Raw genomic sequence first — 26,754 nt, 5'->3', positions numbered from 1 at the left:
CCCCCTAAATGAGTAGCATACCTATAATCCGAGCATCCGAGGGATTGGGAATGGGTGCTAAGGCAGGGTGATCTAGAGCTAGTCTGGATTATAGAGAGACCTTTCCCAATAAATGGAAGGCAGACATGGCTCACACCCGTAATCCTTGCCCTGATGCAGGAAGCATCCTTGAGTCAGCCTAGGCTATGTTGTGGGACTCTGTCTTAAAACCAACCAACCCAACAAACAAAATAGAGGAGACACTCTGTGGAACGGGTTACAGAGTCCTAGACCAAAGGCAGGGCTGGGGTGAAAAGTAGCCTTTCCATACTAGGAAAGGAAGGAAAGCCAAGTAGCTCAAGGAGAGAGAGTGGAAGGGAGGGGCGGGGCTGGGGGCGGGGCTGGGGGCGGGGCAAGCTCATGGGTCAAGAACAGGAAACCGCACGTCCTCTGGGTCCTGTGGCAGTGCTGGGAAGGTTTCTTACCTTTTTACACTTTATATTTAATTATTAAGTGTATATATGTTGCAGGTGGGGAGAGGAGTCTGTGAATGAGCGAAGGTTTCTCAGGATCCCCTGGAACAGGTGGTTATGAGCTGCCTGGTGTGGGTGCTGGGAACTGAACGCTGCCCCTCTGCAGGGGCAGTCTGCTCTTTGCTAAGCAAGTGTCCAAGACCTTCCAGTTGCAGAGATTCCTCTCCGCTGCAGCTTTCACAATTGAGGGTGACAATCCAGTGTCCCCAGAGGAGAATAAAGTATCAGAGTCTTGGCAGTGACACCAAGTGATGGTCCAGAAGGAAACCCAGGGCTCTCTCCTGACCGCTGGTCACTCACCAACTTCTTTAGTTGAGTCAGATAGCCACGATCAGGTCCTCACATATGACAGAAAACTGGGGGAGGGGTGTGTGTGGGGGGGGTACTCCTCTCCCTCAACACTAATATTTCCTGAAGAAACATTTCTCAGGAAACAGCAAAGTTTATGGACAGGGCACAAGGTCAGAATGCGGTTTATTGTTTACTTTTACAGCTTACTCAGGTGTGTTTCCCATGCCATAAAATTCCCATTTAACATCCACAGCTCAGCTGGGCACTGGTGGCGCACGCCTTTAATCCCAGCACTTGGGAGGCAGAGGCAGAGGCAGGCAGATTTCTGAGTTCGAGGCCAGCCTGGTCTACAGAGTGAGTTCCAGAACAGCCAGGGCTACACAGAGAAACGCTGCCTTGGAAAAACAAAAACAAACAAACAAACAAACAAAAAACATTCACAGCTTAGTGGGTTTTCATTTGTTTGTGGATGTGCAGCCAGCACTACACTCTAATCTTAGAATATTTTCAACGCCTACAAAAAAAACCTGCCCCCCCCCAACTAACATCACCTATTTCAGCCCCTTCCGGTGGGAATCCCCCAGACTTTTCCCAGGGATGGAATCACACAGCCGCCTGGCTTCTTTTTTGCAAGGGCAACTGTGGTCAAGCATGTAGGGGGGCTAAGCCCTTCTCCAGCAGGCATGCTCGGTATGGTGTTTGTGTGTGTGTCAGTCCAGCTTTGGGTGCTTAGCACATGCGTGTCCAGGTAACAAGTGTCACACGGTGGTAGCCATGTGTGCCACAGGGTGTGTGTGGAGGTCAGAGAACAACTTTTGGCAATAAGTGCCTTCCTTGGACCTTATGTGGGTTCTGAGGATTGAATTCAGATTGTCTGCAGGCTAAGCTACACCATCCTGAAGCAACAGCCGTGGCTTCCATTCCCACCAGTCCCCTAAGAGGGTTCTAGTTTCTCCACATCAGCTTTATGTCTTCTATATACCCATATTGGTGTCTTTATATTCTGAGGCAAGGTCTTATATATCCAAGGCTCACCTTAGACTCTATGTAACAGAAGTTGATGCTGAACTTCTCATCTTCCTGCTTCTACCTCCCAGCTGTTGAGATCACAACTGGCTTATGTGGTACTGGGAATTGAGCCCCATATCTTCAGCCTCTGAACCATCTATCTTGAAAAATTTGTTTGTTTTTGTTTTTTGGTTTTTTGAGACAGGGTTTCTCTGTGTAGCCCTGGCTGTCCTGGAACTCACTCTGTAGACCAGGCTGGCCTTGAACTCAGAAATCTGCCTACTCTGCCTTCCAAGTGCTAGGATTAAAGGCATGAACCACCACTTTATATATATGTACCTGAAGAAGGCAACAATTCCAGTATAGATAGTTGTGATCCACCATGTGGTTGCTGGGAATTGAACTCAGGACCTCTGGAAGAGCAGTCAGTGCTCTTAACCACTGAGCCATCTCTCCAATCCCCTATCTTGAATTTTTTAATGTATCCTTTTATCTTATGTGTATTGGTGTTTTGTCTGTATCCTTGTCTTTGTGAGGCTGTTGGATCTCCTGGAACTGTAATTACAGACATTTGTGAGGGAATTGAACTCCAGGTCCTCTGGAAGAGCTGCCAGTGCTTTTAACTGCTGAGCCACCTCTCCAGCCCCCCATTTATCTTGATTGTTACAGCTTTGTGACAAGTCTTTTTTTTTTTTTAATTTCTATTTTTCTGTGTGGGCCTGTGCCACAGTAAGTCTACGTTTCTCTGTGTAGCCCTGGCTGGCCTGAAACTAACTCTGTAGACTAAACTGGCCTTGAATTCAGAAATCTGCCTGTGTCTGCCTCCCAAGTGCTGGGATTAAAGGTGTGCATCACCATGCCTAGCTTTAGAGGACAGCTTTCAATAGTTGTTTTCTTTCCACCCTGTGGGTTCCAGAGATCAAACTTGGGTTGTAAGGTTTGACAGCAGGCACCCTTACCTGATGAGCCATCTTGTTGGGCCCAAACCTCTTAGTTTCTAACTTAATCTCACTGTGGTTGAGAACGAGCTTTATTGTGATCTCTCTCCTTTGATAAGCATCCGGCCTTGCTTAAGGCCTGCGATATGGTCTTCCCCAAAGGATGTTCCATGTGTACCTGGGACGATATATTTGGAGTCATCTCATCTTCAGAGCCCTTGAAGCTGGCTTACAGAGGGTCAGGCTTTCTTTCTGTGTTCAGTTCTATCTACATTGAGGATGGGATATTGAAATCTCCAACTAACACACCAAAGTGGTTTTTTTTTTTTTTTTTTTGGTTTTTTTTTGGTTTTTTGTTGTTGTTGTTGTTGTTTTGTTTTTTGAGACAGGGTTTCTCTGAATAGCCCTGGCTGTCCTGGAACTCACTCTGTAGACCAGGCTGGCCTCAAACTCAGAAATCCACCTGCCTCTGTCTCCCAAGTGCTGGGATTAAAGGCATGTGCCACCACTGCCTGGCGCAAACTGTAGTTTTCTTTTCAGCCTATTAGACTTCCTGCATCTAGGTTGTCCTTGGGAATACACCAGTTTTAACTGTTAACAGTCTGGTTTGTAGACTGTTACAAAATATCCTTGTCCATAGCTAGACACAAAATGTGTCTATGTCCCTAATGAGAATTTCTGCTTGTACCTAAAATAGTTATCCTAGCTCTCTCAGTAATTGCTCATATGGTTTCTTTATGCTAAGCTTCCATTTTAAAAATTTATTTATTGCTGTGACACCAAATACCTGACAGAAACAACTTAGTAAATAAGGGGTTTATTTTGGATCACAGTTTCAGGGGAGTTTCAGTCCATCAGGCGGAGAACACAGTGTAGCTGAATGAGGACACAGAGACTTTGCTGGAATCAGGGCAGTAGGCCCTTCAAAGGCTGCTGGTGATCTCCTTCTGCCAGGCAGGCCCCACCGACCTCAAAATAGTGTCATGAGTGAGATGGGGACCCAGAGGTCAAGATCTGAGCCGGAGTGAGACCATGCAGATTCAAACCATAAACCAGGCATGGTGGCACACATCTGTAATCCCCAGCACTCAAGAGGCTGAGGCAGGAGAATTGCTATAAGTTGAGACCAGCCAGGGCTAAATAGTGAGATCCTGACTAAAACAAAATAAAACAAACCCAAAGTTTGCTCCAGTGTAGATCTCGCCCCTTCCTCCATGTGGTTAGTGTGATACAAATCACACCTTTATGGACAGCAGTTTTGCAAATACTGTTTTGTGCAGCTGAGTTTTCTTTTAAAGAGAAACAAGAAAAATACAATATTTCTCTATTCCCCACATCCACAGTATTTATCCTCTGCATGGGTTCAAGTTACCATCTAGTGTGTTTTTTCCTCAGCTCAAAGGCCCTTCCTGCCTGCAAAGAATTCTGTTTTCTTATCTAGAAGTAGCTCCGTTTGACCTTCTCATCTTTAGAGTCTATTAATGTCTGCAGAAGGTCACCCTGTGATGAGGGAGTCCCACCCCTACCTCATAGCCTCTCTCTGGATCCTCCACTTATTAACAAGGTGACCTTGGCAAGCCACAGCCTGTTCAGTGCCTCAGCTTTCTCACATCCAGAAAGGACATAGTGACACTGAGCTGAGTGTTGGAGATGTGGTTTAGGGCAAAGCCCTCAGGGTGGGTTCTGAGCATTCAGGCATACCAATTCTGAGCTTATCCAAGAGTAGGGGGCTGCTTCAGAGCCATAACTGAGGGGCCTGCGAGCTTACACATGCTGAGGAAATGGGTCAGTCTCACACTAAATGCTGCTGGGCCTGAGGTACCTGTAGTGACAGCTGGCCAAGTTTCTTGCCTGTGGATTAGTGCCTGAGGCCACTCAGATCGCTTGAGAAAGAAGCCGCCTCCCACCCACGCCTGGCCTCTGCAGGTGTGGCAGAGCAGACATCTGGAGACCTCCTGCTGATGGACCCAGGATGTGGGGCCAGCACGCCACTCACCGACTGTGTTCCTTCCTCTGTTCATACCAGTCTCCTAGGACACAAAAAGCTACCAGAGAGAAGTGATTCCTTCTGTTCTGCCACTCCGCCTAGCTGCCCTGCTTGCTGGGACAAGTCTCTCAGATGTCCCCCTCCCAGCGCTGCTCTGTCCCTCTTCCCATCCAAACAAGTGAGACACTGGTTCATGCCTGAGGAAGGCCATTTATTTCCAAGATATAGACTGTACTTTTAAGACAGGACTTTGAGAAGCAGGGATCTTAGTTATAGCTTAGAGGGGTGTGTCAAGGACACAGTGGGAGGGGTCATGCAGACGTGGGGGCTCATAACAACACTGTTACAACACTTTTTAAAATGAGCAAAACATCTTTAAAAATCCTTATAAATTCTTTATAATATGTTACACATTAGAGACAATATTTACAGTGCTAGGGCGGGGAGAGAGACTTTACAGCAAATCTTTGCATAAACCAGAAAGACTGACAGACAGCAGGTCACCCCACTGGGGCGCCCCTGGAATGAGTGAGGGCGGAGGAGGGAGGACTAGTGCTTTAGGTTTATTTACAATGTGGAGAAAGAGGAGCTGGGTCCCACCCACCCTGCAGGAACAGCCCAGCTGAGACCCTGTACAGCAGTGCATGACGGAGTTCGTCCCGACTGAAGGCGAGTCTGCATGCTAAGCTGTGGAAGGGAGCAGGGTGAACAAGGAGAAGGAAGCCGCCAGCTGCAGGGGTATCCAAAAAATAAAAAGTAAAAATAAAGGGAGCAGGCAGGTCCACAGGTCAGAGCTTAGAGGGGTGACTTAGAGGTCAGCAAAGGATGTGAGTCCTGCCTCTGTGGAAGTGACCTCAACCCAGCCTCTGATAAGCTCGGGGCTAAGGTGCCTGTGTGCACCAAAGGCAGGGTCCTGGCTTGGGGCATGGCGGAGAAATGAAGGGGTTGGGGTAGAAATTGCTACTGGAAACAAACACCTTTGCACTGTGACTACACACACTCACACACACACACAAGCCCCATCTCCCATGGACACCCAACCCTACACAACCGCTCCCCATCACCCACCCTCCCCCCTCTCCTTAGCTAGTAGCTAATGGGGTGGGGGTGTGGGCAGAAGACAAACCCAAAATCCAGCCTGTATCTTTCCTTCTGAATGAAACTTGGGCGGTCCACCCACACGGCATGGGTCACCGAGGGTCCCTAAGTAGACTCACAGAAAAGGGTCGGTTCTTTATCTAAGGGACAGGACTCCCAGTAGCCCCTCCCCTCTCCTGAGGACTCCCACTTCGGTCCAGCTTGGACTCTGCCCACCCCACCTAACTCCAGTCTGCGGCACCAGCACCGCCCTTCACACCCCGCCCCCCAAACTTCTGCAGCCCTGGAGGCGGCTGAGGGGGTCACAAACGAGACGGGAATCCCTGCAGCCCCGGGACAGGGGAGGGTATCACAGACACTGGTGGAGGCGGGCGGCAGCTGAGCGGCGCGGGGGCACACCCTGCAGGGCCCCTAGGTCCCCCGATGGCAGTGATGCGGCGGATGAGGCCCGTGCCTTGGTGGACTCCAGGCTGCTGAGGCCAGAGTCCTTATTGTCGCTGTGCGGTCGCACGCCCGCGGGCTCCGGAGCGCCCCCTCCGCCCAACTCCTTCCACTCGTTGAAGTTGAGGTCGGTCAGCGGGCTCTGCACCACCACCGTGTGGCGGCGCCAGCTGCTCCGGCGCCGCCGCGTCTCTGGTGACAGTGGGCGCCGCAGCCGCACGGCCAGCATGTCGTCGGCGGTGCCACGGAGCCGGAGCCGCAGGGCTTCCACCCGCGAAGGTCGCGAGCCGAGTGCCGAGGCGGCGGCCGGGGGCCGCAGCGACTCCTGGCTGCTAGACGACGCCGAGCCCAGAGGCTCGGGACCGCGGGGACCCGCCCGGGCCGTCCCCGCGCCCGGACCCTCGGCATCCGCGCGGCTGCGAGACAGGCGACGGCGCGCCAGAGTGTCGCATGGCATAAGATGGTGTGAGCTGAAGGATGGCCGGCGCGACAGGCGGCCCCCGGGGCCTGCGCAGCCCTCCGTGTCCGTCTCCACGTGGCTCAGCTCGCTGCGTTCGTCGTCCGCCTCGTCGCCCGCGCCCGCGCGCCGCCCGCCGGTGCCCGAGCAAACGCTACGGTCCATGGTGGACAGGGTGGAGTAGCCCGAGACGATGGAGCGCGTGTCCGCCGCAGGCCGTTCGTCGGGTGCCGTCGGGGGGCTGAGGCGTCCGGGGGCCTCCTCGGCTGCGGGGCCTGGCAGCTGCCCCTCGGGTGGCTCCTGCGTCCCCACCGCAGCCTTGTGCGCCTCCTGCTCGGAGTCATCGTCGGTGCTGCTGCCCAGGCCTCGCGCCTCCCGCCGCTTCTTCCTTTTGCGGTTGACCGCAGAGATGAAGGAGATCGCCAGCATCTCCCGGGCGTAAGGCTCTTTCTTGGGGACCCAGGAACTCTGTGCAAGGAGACAGCGAGGGTAAGGGGGAGGCCTTACACATTCCCACTCCTTGCCCCATACCATGGCATCCAATCACCTATTCCCAAACAAGCCAGTGCCCACACCAGCATGTTTGACCCACTTGGAGCCTGCTGGAGCCCCACCACTGCATGCTCCTGTCTGATTTGGGAGCTGGGTACGGTCTTCTCCAGCCACTTCCAGATAAATTCCTTAGACTTACTTGTAACAGTCCCAGACAATGAATGTGCCTGGTCCCGTTTGCCTGGTTGTAAATGCTAATGGTTCAAGCATTCGGTCCAGGGCACTACCCTGATCACTTCCTCCTAGTCCCCAGGCCTAGATCAGTTCAATGGCTAACTGTGCTGTACAATCCCCTGGTGTGGATAGTGACCGCTCCCTTCAAGCCCCCGCTGTGCTCACTGGTCTGGCTCGCAGCGGTCCAGCCAGAAGCCCTGCTATAGTGATTCTGCCCTGGTCCTTCCCAGAAGACTTTCAGTGGCCACGGTGGCCTTTGGATTTGCTTCCCATCTCTCTTTTTTTTTTTTTTTTTTTTTTTTTTTTTTTTTTTTTTTTTTTTTTTTTTTTGGCTTTTCAGCATCCTGGGGAGTTCCAATGACTCTCTTCTTAACTCCTCTTCTATCCCCAAATGCGGCCATTTCAGGCCTTCCTGTCACACAGCAAACTCTCCTGTGAGCTCTGGATTCCTTTCCAGGTGTGATTCCATTTCTAGCCTCTGTGTGATTGTACCCCGATCTACCACGGAGAAGTCACCACCCCACCTACCCTGCCCAAACTTCCTCCATCCACACTGCCCCCTAAGGACAGGGTCCGCCTCTGCCCTTGCCTCAGCAGCCCTTCCCACTGTAGAACCATCAAAAGCAGGGCTCTGGTTTCCTCCCAGCTTTTTTTAAAGACTGGATGATCCCCACCCTTATCAGACACAAGGAACATCGACCTCAGGCCTTGAACCCAGTGTGCACTCTGGCGACCGCCCCACCAAGCCTTCCTTTGTGGCCGTTTTCCCTTTGATATGACTGGTAGCTCTACTGTCTCCTGGATCCTCTGACCGAACTACCCTCCTCCCATCCCAGCTGCCCCTGGTGCAAAGAGGTCCACGGCCTTGCCCAGGGAGTGCGGGGAGGGGTGGGAGGGGGCACAGGAACCAACCGAGGACTAGAAGCAAAGGGTGAAAGTGGCAGGTCTCTGAGCCATCGTGACCAAGCTTAGGACAAAGCTCCCTGCCACTGAACTGTGCTCTGGGTGAGGCTATCGGGAACCCTTGCACGGGGCCAGACGTCAGGCCACGTACCTGGGTGGGCTCATGGGGAAGGAACCTGGCCAGTGTTGAGCCATTGAGGCAAAAGATGAAGTTGTTCAGTCCACAGTACTCAGCTGGCTTCTCTCAGTGCTACGGACTGAACTGTGTCCCCCACCAAAAAGTTCCAGCTGAAGTTCCAACCTCCAGCTGTGATGGCAAATGGAGACAGAGCTTTGGAAGAAAACTAGGTTTTGATGATGAGTGTAGGGGCCTAGTGATTGGATTAATCTCTCTTCCCCACTTTCCTTCTCTGGGACACAGTGAGGAAGTAGCTATCAAAAAAAAAAATATATATATATATACAAATTAAAAAGCCGAGCTGGAGAGATGGCTCAGTGGTTAAGACGCACTAACTGCTCTTCCAGAAGTCCTGAGTTCAATTCCCAGCAACCACATGGTGGCTCACAACCATCCGTAATAGAATCCAATATCCTCTTCTGGTGTGTCTGAAGACAGTGACAGTGTACTCATATATGTAAATAAATCTTTTAAAAACGAATTAAAAGGCCAAAACAAACCCAGGAATGGATCCTTCACCAGCAGCTAACTTGCTAGTACTGCGAACTTGGACTCCTAGCTCCTGAAGTTGTAGGGAGTGAGTATTCATTGGTCTTTTTGCTGTCCTTGGTAGTGGTGGTGGTTGGTTAGTTGGTTTTGGTTTTTCAAGATAGGGCCTGTGTAGCCCTGGCAGTCCTGGAACTTAACTATGTAGACTAAGCTAGTCTTGAACTCCAAGATCTGGAGTGCTAGGGTTAAAGGCATGTGCCATTGTCATCACCCAGCAAGCATTCATTGTTTAAGCCTCCCAGGCAAGCTATTTTGTTTGAGCTAAGCCCTGTACCCCAGCCACCAGCATCCTGGCACCAGCCCTGCACCCCAGCCACCAGCATCCTGGCACCAGCCCTGCACCCCAAGCCACCAGCATCCCAGCACCAGCTCTGCTCTTTCCAGCTGGGCCACTTAGAGCAGAAGCCGGAACACAAAAGTAGTCGCTGTGAGACCCAGGAAAAGCTACTGAGGTCCTTCCTGCTTTCTTTGTGAGGTTTACTTTTATGTTGTATATGGGTGTTTATTGGCATGTATGTCTTTGCATGCAGTGTCCATAGAAACCAGAAGAGGGCTTTGGATCCCCAGACTGCAGTTACAGTTGGTTAAACTGCCAGGTAGGTACTGGGAATTGAGCGGGGCTCCTCTGCAGGAGTTGCCAGTGCTCTTACCCAGAGTCATCTCTCCAGCCCAGCCCAGACCCAGCTGGATTCCTTAACTGCACATGCTCAGAAAGAACACCTTTGTCAGTGATGGCTGTTGATGTAGCAAACAGGACAATCGCCAGCCACAGCCTCCACAGAAAGACTGAACTGGAGGCCTGGGGGACTTGGGCTGAGAGCTTGTGTATAGATCCTTCCAGAACAAGGCTATTTAGCTGTCCTCAGATTTAAAAAAAATTATTTATTTATTTATTTATTTACTTATTTATTTATGGTGTAGGTGCTTCTTCTGGATGCAGGTCTGTACACCAGAAGAGGGCACTGAATCTCATTGTAGTAGATGGTTGTGAGCCACCATGTGGTGGCTAGGGATTGAACTCAGGTCCTTTGGAAGAGCAGCCAGTCCTCTTAACTTCTGAGCCATCTCTCCAGCCTCCCACCCGCTTTGTTTGAAGGGGTCTGACTAAGAGTACATAATCACTCTCTTCCCAGTGGTTATGACTTCCATGTAACCAGATAATTCTCCCTTGGAGGTTACTTCCTGAGCTTTGGACAGGCCAAGGGGAGCAGAAACCTGTGGTGAAATAGGATGAGGCCGTGCTAAATCCGACAGCCCAGTTCGGGGTCAGGGGTCCTCAGGCTGGTTACTCTGGGCTATAGGGAGAGTTGAGGTGGAGGGGCCTCAGAAGAAGTAAAAAGGGACCCTTCCCTCCAAACATGGACATCTTAGTGTTAAACAGGTATGCTTCAGCCAAGAGTTTGTGCCGTGTGCCAGCCCACACTTCAGTAAGGAACAGCCTAAATAAATAAATAAACAAACCCACAAACTCTCCACCAAACAGAAACCGGTCTCAGGCAGGGCACGGTGGAATGTAACTGTAACTCACATGTGGATCCCACCTGGGCCCCATCAGAAGCCTCTGAAAACCCTGGCTGCATGGAAGAAGGAAGGCAAGAGAAAGAAGAGCAGGCTGCCTGTGCTCTCGAGTGCATATGTTGGTGGCGATGACCCAACTCTGCTCTGGGGAACTAGGCTGACAATCCCTGATCTGGACTTCGGAGTCAGGAAAGAGCCTGGTAGCAGTAAGTCTCAATGCTATGCAGATGTGGTCCCCAACCCTTGGACTGCAGAGCTGGCTGGGGTTCAGGCCCTGGTACCTGAAATGGGACGCTGCAACTCAAGACGCTCTGTGGGTCATACTACAGACACCACCTGCTACACATCATTGAAAGTCTCTGTCTTCGGGACAGTTATTCCTATTAGCCAGGCAGCTGGGTTTGGGCCTTGGGCTCTCAAGTGCTTAACTAGCTGTTTCATATTCATGCTGAGGCTATCCCATGTCCCCAAATGCTCCAACCCTGAGAGCAGAGGATCAGAACAGGATCTCCACGGCATTCACAGAGGGAAGAGGAGACCCACAGGTGCCACCCCTTATGACTGAGAACATGCCCAAACTCCTGCTCTTACTTGAACTCTGGGCATTGCCTTCCCTAGCTATCTATGTAGTGAGAATGGTTACAGAACGGAGAAGTCTAGTGAAGATGGTGTGAAGAGGGTGTAGGTGGGTGGCTGCAAATGTGAACTGGTACACTTGTGACTGGGTAGCTCACTAGAGTCTTGGGGATGCGCAAGTCAAGTGTATGACACTTTCTGAAAAGCATGCTGTGTGCTTTGTGGTTAAGCAGAATCCTCTAGAGGAGCCATCAAGCTAACACTGGGCCCTTAAGGAGGCCCAGAACCTGGGGAGGCTGGAATCCCACAGCCAGGAGGCTTGAAGGAGGTGTCATGTCTACTGCGGACAGATGTGGTGATAGGAGATAGTGAGGAGGGTTGCTGTCTAGGACAGTGGTTCTCAACCTTCCTAATGCTGAAACCCATTAAAACCTTTTAATACAGTCTTTCAACTGTGACCCCTCCAACCATAAAATTATTTTCACTTCTACTTCATAACTAATTTTGCTATGCTTATGAATTGCAACATAAATATGTGTGATAAGGAACCCCTGTGGAAGGGTTGTCTGATCCATCCCAAGGGGTTGTGACCCACAGGTTGAGAACTGCTGCTCTGGAGGCACTTACAGAGGACAGCACTGTTGAGCAGAGAGCCAGCGGAGCAGAGTGGCCTTCTGAGGCTGCCTGCAACCCACCTCAGACTGACTCAGTGGAGGCCCCCTGCCCACCAGCAGGACCCAGAGGCTGACTGACCACCTGTTTCCTCCTTCTTACTACCCTTGGAGGTATCATCCCTGCCTCGGGGCTCAGCCCACATCTCAAACCAGCCTCCCTCTACCAATGGGGCTTTGCATTTTTGCTCTGAACACCTCTCAGCTAGGCTTCTCATGTCTGTGCATGCAGACATCTGGTTTGTGAACCCCTCCCAGCTTCTGCCTCCTCCGGGTTCCAAGTCTCTTCAGCTAGTATTGTTTGCTCATTAGTACGATACTGGAATCCATTCCAAGATAAACCCTGTGTGGATAGGAGTCCACTTGCTCAGCTGCTCAGCTCTGGTTAGTCCTATCTCTCTCTCTCCCTCTCTCTCCCTTTCCCTGTCCCTGTCCCTCTCCCTCTCTCTCCCTCTCTCTCTCTCCCTTTCCCTGTCCCTGTCCCTCTCTCTCTCTCTCTCTGTCCCTCTCTCTCTCTCCCTCTCTCTCCCTGTCCCTGTCTCTCTCTCTCTCTCTCTCTCTGTGTGTGTGTGTGTGTGTGTGTGTTCGCGTGTGTGTGGCCTGTAGAGACTGGAAGAGGGTGTTAGATTCCGGGACCCAAATTTACTGTGGGTTGGTTGTTAGCCAACCAATGTGGTTGCTGGGAATTGAACTCAGGTCCTCTGGAAGAGCAGTCAGTACTCTTAACTACTGAGCGTCTCTTTAGATCCTCAGCTCCTGCTTGCATCCTCAGGGTTCAGTACATGAAGCCACGTAGGGGGGGTTCAGATGAGATCTGTGTGGCATGACTCAATGAATACAGTGTATCTGGAGACAATGGAAGCCTTAGATATCAGGGAATGGTGGTGTCACACACTGAGATGGAAAGCATTCCTGCTTCTTCTACCCCTTAGAGATTTTGGAGAATTGGTAGTAATTTCTTTTAAGATTTATTTATTTATTGTTTGTTTGTTTGTTTGTTTTCGAGACAAGGTTTCTCTGTGTAGACCCTGGCTGTCCTGGAATTCACTCTGTAGACCAGGCTGACCTCGAACCCAGAAATCTACCTGCCTCTGCCTCCCAAGTGCTGGGATTAAAGGTGTGCATGATTTATTTTTATTTTATGAGTACATGTATGAATGTTCAACATGAGTACAGTGGCCAAGGAGGGCATCAGAGCTTCTAGAACTGGAGAATTGCCATGTGGGTACTGGGAGCCAAATCCAAATATTTTTAATGTCTCAGACATCTCTCTCTCTCTAACCTCTGTGGTAGTATTTCTATGCAAGCAAAATAATTTTTTAAAGATTTTTTTAGTGCATATGTGTGCTTGTGTGCACACACATTTGTGTGTATGCTTGTGTGTGTGTGTGCACACATCACATATAGCCATACATGCATGCAGAAGCCCGGAGGCCAGAAAAAGGAGCCAGATCACCTGGAACTGGAGTGGCGGTTATGAGCCATCAATCACAAGTGCTAAGAACTGAACTCTGGTCCTCTTCAGTAGTGATTTAATCATTGTGTGAACTTACATAAACTTGATAGTACTAACCTATCACACACATAAGGCTGTATGGGCCACTTTCATATATGTGGTCCACTATTGTGAAATGGGAGTGTTTTTAAATATTCTATTGTAGTGGTTTGAATATGGCCCCTATCCACCCTCACAGATCTGAATGCTGAGTCATCAGGGAGTGTCACTGTTGGAAAGGATTGGAAGGATGAAGAGGTCTGGCCTTGTTGAAGGAAGTGTGTTACTGAGGGGTTGGTTTCAAAGCCCCTACCAAGCCCAGAGTCTTCCTTTCTTTGCCTCTGAATCAGGATGTAATTGTCAGCCTACATGCCACCAAGCTTCCTGTCATGATGACAGTGGATTAAACCTCTGAAAGTGTAAGCCAGTCCCCCAATTAAATGCTTTCTCTTATAATAGTTGCCTTGGTCATGATGTGTCCTCATAGAAATATTACAGACTGAGACAACCATTTTATAACTAAGATACTATAAAACTGGATAAATAGTTGAATTATTTAAAATTAGAAAACCAAACCAGGTGTGGTGGCATGCACTCGCAATTCCAGAACCCAAGAAAAAGATAGGAAGACCACAAATTTGGACTCTATAGAGAGACCCTGCCTCATAAGCAAGCAAGCAAACAAACAAGCATATGAAGAAATAATTACTTGGCAGGTAAAGGAATTTGCCATCAAGCCTGAGGACCAGAGTTCAATCCCTGTGATCCACATTGTAGGAAACATATACACAATAAATAAGTGTAATTTAAAAAATAAACAGCCGGGCGTGGTGTCGCACACCTTTAATCCCAGAACTTGGGAGGCAGAGGCAGGCGGATTTCTGAGTTCGAGGCCAGCCTGGTCTACAGAGTGAGTTCCAGGACAGCCAGGGCTACACAGAGAAACCCTGTCTCGAAAAACAAAACAAACAAAATAAAATAAAATAAACAAACAGAAAACCACAAACATTTTCCCCTTGAAATATTTGGTAGAATTTACCAATGAAACCATCATGCCCTGGCTTCTCTGCTGGAAGTTTTTATACACAAATTAAATTTCTTTAGTAGATGCATGACTATTTAGGCTATTTCTTATGCAAATTTTGGTAGTTTGAATCCTAAGAATAGGTTTATGTCTTTTACTAATATCCCTGTGTTAGCATCTGTGTGGTCTGTACTGATGTCCTGTGTTAGCATCTGTGTGGTCTGTACTGATGTCCTGTGTTAGCATCTGTGTGGTCTGTACTGATGCCTTGTGTTACTGTCTGTGTAGTCTATAGATGTACTGTGTCATCCTTAGCATTGGTAATTTGTGCCATGTCTTTTTATTTTGTCAGTCTTGTTAGAAGTTTATCAATCTTATTGATTTTTTTCTCAAAGAAATAGCTTGTGGTTTCATTGATTTTTTCTTAATTGTTTTCAGTTTCATGGATTTCTCAATCATCTTTATTGTTTCCTTTTCTTGGTTAAGACCTCCCAGACAGGTTTTTTTTGTTGTTGTTTGTTTTTGTTTTGTTTTGTTTAGAGACAGGTTCTTGCTCTGAAGCCCTGGCTAACCTGGAACTCAGTATGCAGCCCAGGCTGCCTTTAGTGTGTTGGAATTACAGGCTTGAGCCACCATTCTCAGCTCACCTAGGGACTTTAAAAAATATTTATCACAGCAGACATATTGCTGTTGTTTTCATTTTACAGATAAGGAAGCTGCAATTCGGAAAGAATTACCCAACATCATAAAATAAGTAGCAAAGCCAGGACTCAAACTCAGGACTTTCTGCAATGAGAGCTGTTCTCAAGTCACACTGCCCCCCAAACCACCAGCCTCTTCTACATCAGATGCCTCTCCACCCACCACCTAGGTTAGCTTCTTGGCTTTTCTTCCCCAGGCACACAGTATTTCCCACCTTCCACCCCACAGGAGCCTCAACCCACCCACCCCCAGTCCAACTTCCGTCCTCTTGACCATAAACTGCAGTGTGCTGCCTTGTCCAGGCAAAGCACGTTTAGGAAGCCATGGCACTAACCTTGGACTTGGCTGAGCTACAGGTGGTGGAATCTGCTGGCAAAAGAAAGAAAACTGAAGTTAGACCAGGAAAGGTCAAAGGTTCAAAGATGAAGGCGTTTGTTCATTTGCTCTCCCCAGGCCCTAGGAGGCCCCTGGCTCGGCTGGCATTTTCCATGGATTGGCCCCATCAGAAGATGTTGTTAGCTACCCACTTCTTTTAGAGGCAGGAAGTGACATCAGGTTGTGGGCCACTGAGTCCTCACTTGCCCAGGGTTAAGGACAAAGGGGACTTTTTTCTAGGCCTGGCTCCTCCTCTCCCCAAACCCCTCCTGCCCCCTATGACACTGAAGCTCTGGAGAGAAAATGCCAGTATCGGATGCAGTCCACAGAAACCACAATGGGGCGACACAGCACATCACAGATACTCTGAAGAAATGGAGACCACACAGTGCAGAAAGAGGTGTGTGCCCCACCCCACCCCATGAGAAGGAAAAGGGCCACACTAAGTGATCAAGTAACAAAGCAGAGATGATGTGGGTGAAACACAGGGGTACAGTGGGCTGGTGACAGAGCCGACATCAACCTGCCCTTAAGGGGCAAGACCCCCTTTAAATCCCAGTCAAAACCATCATACCCAAGGGTCTAGTGTGCCACTCCTTAACAGCTCCAGAATGGAGAAGGAATAGGATAACAAGACCTGGCAGTGCCCTCTCCAAGGCTGGAGAGGGTGCAGGTTGGTTCAAACCCGGGGTATCGAGCTGGTGCAGTTAATCCACACTGTCTGGCAGGCAGGTTAGAGGCCCCTCCCCAGCCCCCTCCCCCTGCAAATGGTGAGCAGAGCAAGAATGGTCGACCACACTCGACACACACAGGACAAGCGGCAGCAGGTGATTAGAAGAGACAGGGGGCTTCTCTCTTTTACCCCACCCCAGCCTGTATCTCAGAACTAAGGATGCTATGGGGCCCTTTCTCTGGGACAAGAACTGGACATGCTAGTAGGCAGTGAAGCCCGGATGTGAGATGAGCTAGTGGCTGGGGACAAGTAGAAAGGGTTCTCTCACTGCCTCTGAGCACAAAAGCCATCTTCCTCTGGAACAGGACTGAGTGTCCAGGGCCTAACCTGAGGCAGGGGTTGTTGTTTGACAATGGCTTCTGGGGTGTATAACCAGTCCCTACAGAGGCTGGGTCCACACTCAAGTCCCCTCATCTTGGTCACCCTAAAGTGCTCCCACTGCACAGGGAAGGGCACTGAGTTGAGAGCCATCTGTTGGCAGGGCGGGGGTCTGACTCCTCTGAGAGGGTCAGCTGTGGACCAGCACTGCCGACTGTTACATGAGGTGGGGGTTCTTCACTGCTGGGGACATGTCTGCCACTCACGCCTGCCCAGGCTTCTTATAATCACCCGCTACTGTTAGTGACCGAGGCCGCGCCGCCGCCGCACTATACCCTTTAAATCTCCAACAGGTCCGCTGGAGGAGGAGGGCAGGAGAAGCAGAGGGAAGGGAGGACGGAGGAGGAGGGAGGAGATCAAGGGGAAAAGAGGAAGGAGGGACAGGGTACAAGGAGAGAAGGAAGAGAAATTAAAAAGAGGAATGTTCCCAGAAGTACACCTCCAGCTGTAAAGATCAAGGGCTCAGAAGAGAGACCAGTGAAGAAGGCCAGACACACAGCCCTACCCAGCCCTGGGGAAGCTGAGAAAACAGCTGGATTTTCCCAGAGAGGGAGAAAGCCCTTTATGGCCCATCTTGGGGTATCTGGCCAGGCATCTGGGACCCCCAGAAAGGCAGAACCCACCCCCTCTGCCCACCACACAGGTCCCTTTACTCACCTGAGCCTGGATCACTGGGGGGCACTGTCCTGCCAATGTTGGGCAGGAGGTACTCGATGTTGGGCACTGACTGTGGCTCCTTGTCATCAACAGGAGTCTACAACCAGGAGGAGGAGTTAGTCGGCAGCCTCCCAGATCGTTAGCCCCCAGTTCATCTCCTCCATGAGTGGTGCTGCCTCAGTGGGAACGCTTGGAGTTGGCCTGACAGATCTCCCACAGAATTGCTTCCTGTCGCCCCACCGGGGCAGAACTCCCTCAGTTGAAAACAAGGGCTTTGCTTCTCCCATCAGACTAGACTAACCTACATGCTAAATACTGTGTTTTCTTGGAGTTTGACCTATATCGCCCCCATCAGATTGTTGCTACTGAAGGGAAGGGCTGTGTCTCCTCCATCTCCATCAGACTGTATGTGCCTTGGGCCAAGAATGTTTTCTTGCTTTTTGTAAAAAAGATTTTATTTTTATGTTAACTTTTTATATGTCTGGGTAGTTTGACTACATACATGTATTTATGTGCATCAGATACCCCCCTCCCATATCTGGTATACAGATGGTCATGAGCTGCCACATGGGTCCTGGGATTTAACCCGGGTCCTCTGGAAGAGCAGCCAATACTCTTAACCATCGAGTCACCTCTCCAGCCCCAGCATTCAATGTATGTAATTATCTATGTCTGAGCGTGGTTTTGTGCACTTGAGTGTAGTGACCGGAGAGGCCAGAGGGGGCAGGGCATCGCAAGTGCTAGAATTGGAGGTGGTTGTGAGAACTGGCCATGGACACTAGAAACCACATTCACGTTCTCTGCAGGAACAGTAGGTATTCTTAACCTCTAAGCCATCTCCTCCCCACACCCATTTGAGTCTTGCTGCTTGCCCTCCCCCAGGACCAGGGTCATTTCAGACCAGACCACGCCCACCTGCTCATCACCTCAGACCAGACCAGACCCCATCCACCCTCTAGTCACTTACTCTCTCTCCTTTGTCCTCGTCATCACTGAAGAACCAGTCAGACTGCAGAGGAGACAAAGGATGGTGAAATTAGCGTGGGGAGAGCTGAGAGAAGATGTAGTTTCTTAACCTTCAGGCCAAAGGACCCACAGTCCCAAAGGTGACTCCTCCGTCAAATAACTCCTAAGAGAGGGGGCTCAGGCAGCCCCACGAGCTATGAGAAACCCTTACGGGGAGGGGAGACAAAGTGAGACCACACGTGGGAAGGAACCAATCAGTGCTAGGGAGAGCCCACCACAAGCTTGCTACTGGTCCCGGGTGCCTCACTATGGTGTACACCTCAGCCAGCCAGAAAAGCCTGGTCAGCAGCGCCCTCTGGTGGACGCTGGGTGCACAGATTATGTTGGGGAACCAGATCACAGGTGGAGCTGAGGGTGCAGGGCCTCATCTCCTACAATCCCCAGCTCCACATTGACACCTAGGGTGTCACACTCTATCCAGTGAAAGAAAATACCTGGAAACAAGTGTTAGCTCCCCTCAGAGTCAGACAGGCAAGACCTTTTTCATAAATGCCAAACACACTTGACACGGTGGCTCATGCCTGTAGGGAGCCTGGGGCTAGAGAATTTATTTGAGTTCAAGGGCAGCCCAGGCTACCCTTGAATTCCAGTTCAGCCTGGCTACAGAATAGCTTGTCAATTAGAATGAATTAAAAGACAAAGTGAACCCCCAGTCGCTGGAATCCAGAGATTTGTACCGCTTATAAATAACTGAGCAACATGGAGTCAAAGTACTGTTTCCTATCTGTGCCACTTTGAAACTAGAAAATTTATATCCTGCTAAACTCTCATTTAAATTTAAGGATAACCCCAGGCATACTGGTGCATACCTACAGTCCCAGCACTAGGGAGGCAGAAGCAGGAGGCTGCCACGAGTTTGAGGTCAGCCAGGTCAGGGGAACTAGGGTTTGCTCAACAACAACAAAAAAGTAAAATAATTTGTAGCGAATATGCTGTCATCTTTCTTTTTTGAGACAAGGTATCATGTAGCCCAGAGTAGCCTTGAACTCTTGGCCCTCTTGCTTCTGGCTCCCAAGTGCTGGTGTTATAGGTGTGAACCACCACATCTGGGTCTAAGATATCTTAAAAATACTGTAAGAACAACTGGAAGTTGTGGAGATGGCTCTGTAAAGTGTCTGTGGCATAGGAACCAAGACCTGAGCTTAGACCCCAGTGCCCGTGTAGAGAGGCAGGCATGACAAGGGGACATACGCTTTGAATTCCGGCATGGAGAGCAGAGGTAGGTGCATCCCAGGGTTTGTGGACCTAGTCTAGCAGGACTCGGTGAGCTCTGGGTTTGCCGGGAGACCTTGTTCATAACAATGCAGAGAGTGATAGATGCTGGATGTCTGTCAACCTCTGCTCTCCAGATGTGCACACACAGATAACAGTTCATAGGCTTGCAGGAGACTAGAAAAATACTGTACCTGACTGAACAAATAAAAATTAAGCTACAGAGTTGGCTAAGAGCTTAAGAGCACTGGAGGCTCTTCCAGAAGACCCAGGTTTGATTCCTGGCATCCACATGAAAGCTCACAATCAGCTCTAATTCCAGTTTCAGAGAATCTGGTGCCTTCTGGCCTCTTCAGGTACTGTGCACACATGTCAACAGACACTCATGCAGGTAAACACATAAAAATATTAAAAGATATATATGCAAAAAATGTTGATTATCTTAGCAACTCATTAAACAAATCTGAACTAGTGAACATACTCAGGGCTTGGCCCTCAACCATCAGAGGAGATGCTTTCTTCTAGAACACACACAAACCACTCAAAAGCCAAATCTACTCTGGGCCACCCTGGGACTCCAACGGCTCTTCAGCATCTCCACTGCACAGCCCACGTCCTCTCCTCACAATGGAGTAAAGGAGAACTGGTGATACCTTTACAAGAACTAACGACCCTTCCAGAGTTCACACATGGAGAAACACGTTAGGTATGCAGAGCTACATCACAGTAACATCCCTGCACATCAAAGTCCCCAGAGAAACCCTAGCTACCCATCCATCAGTCTGAATGGCATTTAGATGTAGTCGTGTAAGAAACTGATGATAAAGTGGAGAACAGGTTTCTCTCTACAGAAGATGTTAAGAGTAGGTGAAGACAGACCAGAGGCTAGAAAAACATATTTGCAGGGACAGTTGAGGAAGGCTTCCCAGGAACTCTTGCAACTCAAAACAGGAAAATAAATAAAAATGGGTCAAAGACGAAAACATATGAAAGAAACCACAGATGACAAATGAGCATAGGAGGGTTGGGGCTGTAGCTGAGTGGCAGAGCCCTTGCCTAGCACATGTGAGGCTGTAGGTTCAATCCCCAATAGGCCAGTGTGAATGAGGCCACTCGTGGGGATACCATGGAGACACGCAAATGACAATCACACAATACCACCACACAGCCCGTAGGAGGAGGACCACAATATCGACTACACTCAACACCAATATGGACAGTTAACTGAACAAGGCAGAGGGAGGTGGATCCCAAGTTTCGGAGAGGCTGCAGAATTTAAGGACAGACAAGGTTACACAATTAGACATTGTATGAAAGAAAAAAGAAAAGAAAGGAAAGGAAAAGAAGAGAAGAGAAGAGAAGAGAAGAGAAGAGAAGAGAGAATCCAAACAGAAACTTCAGCTTTCATCCATGGCAGGCCACTCTGGATCACACCCATGATTGTTTTCTTGGGACCTTACAGTCCTGGCCATGGGTGCCAACCCAAGGGACCGAAAGCTTGAGTCCACACACAGACCTGCACAAAGCTGTCTGTGACACAGTTTTATTTATAACGGCTAAGGCTTGAGGGCAAGCAAGCTGTGTGCTGTGGTTTGGATAAACCCCTCAAGGGCATCAAAGGCTTGGTCCCCAGGTGGCACTACCAGAAGGCACTCTAGGAGGTGGGGGCTTGTGGGCATGCACCCTAGAGGGGAGGGTGGGACCCAACCAACCTTTCTCCCTCTTCCTCTTCGCTCCCTGGCTAATAAAGTGAGCAGTTTTACTCCTCCATGCTGCAGCTAAAATCACGATGTGGTACCAGAGGCCAAAAGCAACAGAGAGACTTACACATGAACCAGAAACATCGGAACTGTGAGCCAAAATAAACTTCTCTCAACAAGAGAGAATTACCTCAGGTAGTTCACTAGATGACTGAGACCTGACATATAATATAACCCTTCAGTAGAGGAATACATAAATAAACCCTCATATATCCAGCGGGAATTTTTCAGTATCAGAAGGAAACAGGCTATGAGCCAGGGATGGTGGTACATGCATGCAGTCTCAGCATTTGGGAGACAGAGGCAGGAGGATCTGTGCAAGTTCCCAAGCAAACCTGGTCTACACATCAAGATCCTGTTTCAAAAGCAGACAAGCAAAACAACAACTGTTTATTGTGGCATGGAAAGACCCAAGGTGGGGGCTGGAGAGATGGCTCAGTGGGTAAGAGCACTGACTGCTCTTCCAGAGGCCCTGAGTTCAATTCCCAGCAACCACATGGTGGCTCACAACCATCTGTAATAAGATCTGATGCCCTCTGGTGTGTCTGAACAGCTACAATGTACTCATATACATAAAACTAATAATTCTAAGGGAAAAAAAAGTCATAAGGTGACTCACTCACACCCCTGGAACCAGTGCTGTGTCATGAGCGGGCCTCTGTATTGCCAGTGTCCATACTGCTTGACTCCAGCCACGTGACTTTGTGCAGTGTGAGGGAGAACGTGAGGGCAGCGTGGGCTGGATGGTCAGGGCTGTGGTGGTGATCGATATGACACTACAGAGATGGACACATGTCATGATGTGTCTCTCCAGGCCCACTGAGCATACAGGAGTGAACTATAATGAATGCCAGTGGGTAGGATGAGCTGTTGGGTTCTCGCTACTGCTGTGTGTAGAGCCAGGGCTGTTCACTGAGTGAGGGCCTGCAACACTCTATGTGACTCTATGATCAGTTCTCTACCATGACAGAGGTTCCAGCTTTGGGGTCTGTGGATAACAGAGAAGGGTTCATGTGGAAACTCAGGGGTGTTTCTGTGTCTTCTGCTTAATTCTGCTATGAATATAAAACTGCCTGATAATGTTTAGGAAAAAATGTACTTGCTAAGAGGTAAAGAGAACTGAAGAAAGTTGTTGGGTTGCGTCCAGTTGTCATGAAATAGTGATGCGGGACCAGAGGAGCTGAGAACCCTGCTTATGCAGCCCAGGGAGGAAACCCGAGAATCCCGAAGATGTAAGAAAAAAAATCTCAAGTGGACAAAAATACAGAACAAAGTGAAGAGATATTCAGTGTTCATTGTGATGGTGGCTGAGACAGGGTCTTTCAGTGTAATCCAGGCTGGCCTCAAAATCCTCCTACCTCAGCCTTTCAAGTGGGATACAGGCTCGATTTACCAAGCCATACCCAATGCTAAACCGATGCTTTGCAAAAAGAGAAAAGTCCTTGACAAATGTGATCAAGGCAAATGAAGATGGAGCTGGAGAGATGGTTCAGTGGTGAGGTCCTGAGTTCAATTCCCAGCACCTGAATGGCAACTAACACCTACCTTCAACTCTAGTTCCTGGGGATCCAACACCCTCTACAACACGTCGTGAACAGACACAATCCAGTTAGAACACACACATAAATACACATGAAATAAAAACCAGCGAAAGACAACCGCCTGAGCTGTGCTGGGCATGGGGCTCAGCTGAAGGGCTTGCTTAACATGCCAAAGTCCTGGGTTTGAACTCCACAACAGCATGAACCAGGAAGCAAGAGGATCACACGTTCAAGGTCACTCTGAACTTACTTAGAAAGCTGAAGGCCACTCTGCTATGTGGAAGACAAAGTCTCAAAATATGAAGACCTCACAACCCCGGGGGAAGCTGAGAACAAGGAGTCATTCCAGTCAGTGAGTTCCAAGTGAGAGTCCCAGAAGACAGCTATAAGTCAGAGAGCCGGATGCTAAACAGTCTGAATGTGGCCAGGCTGTAGTGGCGGCACACACCTTTGATCCCAGCATTTGGGAGGCAGAGGCAGGCAGTGCACAGAGTGAATTCCAGGGCAGCCAGGACTAAACAGAGAAACCATGTCTCGAAAAAACAAACAACACTCTGAAAAGTGGAAGTGTGGTCTAGAGGAGGCTCAGCCTCGGCAAGAAGCACAGGACTCCACTCTCGGTGGCGGAAGCAGATGCCATCAGCTGAGACTAAGCTTGGAGTGTGATAGCCCTGAGCCTAAAATGCGTGGATGGGTTGACCTCTGCTGCATTCACTGCTGCAGACCCTGGAACTCTGGACCTTCAGGGGCTTACTTCACACCCACAGCTCCTCCTTCTAGCAGGAAGAGCGTCACCGAGGAAGCCTTACATTTCCGGGCAGTCCTCCGCCTGCACACATCTCTGTATCATGGTTCATACTCCCAACACATCCTCGAGAACCCCACCCTAGGGGTCTCAAGAGGGCTAGGAAAAATCTGCCCGTCCCACCAGCAGCAAAGCTAAGCGTGGTCATAGAGGCCCCTGGCACGCGCAGAAGGGAGGCAGCTACAGTAAACCAGACGCTCTAGTAAGAGCTTGTCCAACACAGATCCAACGCCAGCATAAACCCTGAGAAAGGTAGTTGGTCACATGGACACCACAGAGACCCCCCAGTGCAGAGAACAGGCAAGCTCTAAGTTCTGAGAACCCAAAAAGTGCTCCAGCAACCCAGTTCTTCCTTTAACCCCCTATTGTGCTCCCACCAGATTCTCCATTCCCCACTCTCTTCAAACAAGCAAGCAAGCAAACAAACAAACGTGGTTTTGCTGAGTAGCCCTGGCGCTACAGAAAAGGGTGGCCTCAAGCGCTTAGTGGATCTCCTCCTGCTTTGTCCTCACAAGTGCTGCGATTACAGGCGTGAGCCACAACCCTCCTCTCTCCCAAGACATTTCAGGAAGAAATGAGAACATGTGAACAGGCCCTGAGCGAATTGCCATCGCCAGGGAGCAGAGAACTGGGCAGCACCAGGGTGCCGCCTGCATCAGCTTTACTGCACATTTAGCAAGGTCTGTGCTCCACTGTGTGTACAAATTACACCTTATCTTCTATTCCTTTTTATGATTTTAGTAGTGTTTTGATTTTATTTTCTTGTTTCAATTTTGTTGTTGGTTTTTGTTTGTTTTAAGGTTTCTCTGTGTAGCTTTGGCTGTCCTGGAATTCTTTGGCTGTCTCTGTAGACCAGGCTGGCCTTGCACTCAGAGATCTACCTGCCTCTGCCTCCCAAGTGCTGAGATTAAAGGCATATGCCACCACACGCGCGCGCGCGCGCGCGCGCACACACACACACACACACACACACACACACACACACACGTCACATGTCTGTGTGTGTGTGTGTGTGTAGGTCAGAGGATATTTTGTGACAGTCAGTACTCTCCTTCCAAAGGATGCCAGGGATTGAACTCAGGTCCTCAGGCTTGGCAGCAGGCATTTTCCCCACTGAGCCAGTTCACTGGCCCTGAATTTGTATTTGAACTTTCTCAAAATGGAGAAACCTTTTTTTTTCTTTTTTCACTTTTTCTAATCTCTTCTCTTGGGATGCATCTTCTCTATTCCATTTCTTCTTTTTCTCTCATTTATTTAACCTTGCTTCTTCCCTGCCTCCTCCTTTATCTTTTACTATGTCTACAGCTGCCTGGAATAACTTCTAGCTTTGTAACACTTTTGCATGACTTGAGTCTTTTTCCAGGGTCAGTAACAAGCACGTGAGCTTTCATCAGTTGTGTTTCTGTGTCAATGGTTTCACGTTGTTGATTTTACAGTAGTTTTGTTTTCTCCTCTCTGACTGGTGCTAGAGATTGAGCTCTCCAGAGAAGGCTGGCTGTTCAATAAGCAGATCCCCTCATAACACAGCAAGTAGCATCTAAAGCTCATCACAGAGAGAAATCAAGAAACATGACGAAGCTGCCAGAAGGACGACTCCAAAATTGGAGATGCTTTAAAAGAGGTGGAGGGAAAGCTCAGTGGTTGAGGGCACTTGCTGCTCTTGCAGAGGACCTGGTTCAATTCCCAGCATCCACATGGCTCACACCCCTGTAATTCTAGTTCCAGAAGATTCCATGCCCTCTGCAGGTATGTGTATGCAGGCAAAACATACACATTATATACATCTATCTATCTATCTATCTATCTACCTATCTACCTATCTATATGATACTGTAACAGTAACTCCATCATCCATCTATCTATGATACTGTAACAGTAAAATCCCAGATGAAGATTTCAAGAGCTCACTAGTAAAAAGACTCAGTAGTTGAAACAGGACACAAACAGGCAGGTAAATTCAAGTTAGGATCTGGGGAGGAAAGTCAGCAAAGCAGAGGAAAAGGTCAGCAAAGAGACAGATGTGGGGAAAAAATAGAAATGTTGGAAATGAAAAACTCAATGAATCCAATAAACAAGCAGAGCAGAAAGCACTGCCAATGGACTGGATGGCGCAGAGAAGGCGTGTCAGGGAGTGGGCTGGCACCAACCAGAGGGATTCTCAGCTGAGAACGTCTGCTGGGCATCTTCTTGATTAATGATTAATGTGAGAAGGCCCAGCCCACTGTAGGTGGCACTGCTCCTGGGTTGATGGCCCTGGTTGTACAGGGAAGCAAACCATGAGGAGCAGGCCAGTGAGCCGCACTCCGCCATGGCCTCTACTTCAGCTCCAGACTCTGGGTTCTTGCCCTGACTTCTTTTGACAGTCGCTGTGGTGTGGAAATGTCAACAAAACAAACCCCACCTTGAGTTGGTCAAGGTGTTTCATCACAGCTGGCCTCAGAGAACAGGAGGCAAAATACAACAGTGTAACAATATAGGGGAAAGGGGGGGGGGGGCGGGAAACATGGCCAAAACGGCTGGGAACTCTGACGCAGGATCAAGAGACCACGCCTGAGTATCACAGGATAGACCGAGCTGAATTAACGGCATACAGACGCTCTGAACACGGCAGAAAAATGCCAAGGCTAGAACAAACAGACACTCAAGGAGAGGCCAAAACAAGCATGAAGAACCTCATCAAGACCATTTAAGGCAAGGTGTAAAAATGAAAAGAAACACTTTTACAAAGGCAGACCCATCAGAAAAACACCAACTCTTACCAGCTGGCCAGAGCCAGCCAAGCATGGAGTGTGGTTCTCAAGACTGGAAGTATGTAAATAGCTGCTAACCAGGACCCAGCAGAGCTGCTAACCAGGACCCGCAGAGCTGCTAACCAGGACACGCAGAGCTACAGCTTGAAACTGACAGAAAACTAAGACTATTTCGAGATGAACGCAAACAATAGCAGTTCTTGACCAGGAGAACACTCACATCTCATGAGGAAGAGCTAGGCAGAGGTCCAGAGCAATAAAAGGCTCTTGGTGCTAATAGGAGAGAGAAAAAGGCAAATAATAATCCAAGCAACTAAATCATAGCAATTAATAAATACCACTCAGTTATAACCTTTCATGTAAATTACCTCAACCCATCAATAGAGAGACACATCTTCAACAAAAGTTACCACAGACTGAGAGTCCAAGGACGGAAGTCAGCC

At 49.2% G+C, this 26,754-nt stretch overlaps 1 protein-coding gene and 1 long non-coding RNA gene across 11 annotated transcripts in view; one reads left to right on the top strand and one right to left on the bottom strand.

Moving 5' to 3' along the window:
• Window positions 1-4,926: 4,926 nt before the first annotated feature.
• The window catches only part of Arhgap23 (Rho GTPase activating protein 23), a 102,298-nt gene continuing 80,470 nt past the window's right edge, over window positions 4,927-26,754 (bottom strand). For 5 of the 9 annotated variants that reach the window (XM_031354975.1, XM_031354973.1, XM_031354976.1 and 2 more), the window contains 4 exons: window positions 18,185-18,226; window positions 17,218-17,314; window positions 15,409-15,443; window positions 4,927-7,200 (listed from right to left, as the gene is read on the bottom strand). In XM_031354975.1, the coding sequence (XP_031210835.1) occupies window positions 6,184-7,200; window positions 15,409-15,443; window positions 17,218-17,314; window positions 18,185-18,226 (1,191 nt within the window). In that variant the 3' untranslated portion in view covers window positions 4,927-6,183. Of the gene's footprint in view, window positions 7,201-15,408; window positions 15,444-16,835; window positions 16,859-17,217; window positions 17,315-18,184; window positions 18,227-26,754 lie in introns of those variants that run through there. The other 4 variants (XM_031354974.1, XM_031354978.1, XM_031354981.1 and 1 more) reach the window with 3 other exon arrangements.
• Window positions 6,639-15,680, top strand: LOC116079169. Of its 2 annotated transcripts, XR_004113786.1 has the most exons (4): window positions 6,639-7,221; window positions 11,780-11,967; window positions 13,548-13,767; window positions 15,080-15,680. It is a non-coding gene; the product is annotated as an uncharacterized LOC116079169 (long non-coding RNA). The 2 variants fall into 2 exon arrangements; XR_004113785.1 differs by lacking the exon at window positions 15,080-15,680 and having other exon boundaries at window positions 13,548-13,806.

The sequence above is a fragment of the Mastomys coucha genome, unplaced genomic scaffold (assembly GCF_008632895.1).
Source record: "Mastomys coucha isolate ucsf_1 unplaced genomic scaffold, UCSF_Mcou_1 pScaffold5, whole genome shotgun sequence".
Lineage (NCBI taxonomy): Eukaryota > Metazoa > Chordata > Mammalia > Rodentia > Muridae > Mastomys > Mastomys coucha.
The sequence above is the reverse complement of the archived record's forward strand: the minus strand, read 5'-3'. Positions and strand labels throughout refer to the sequence as shown.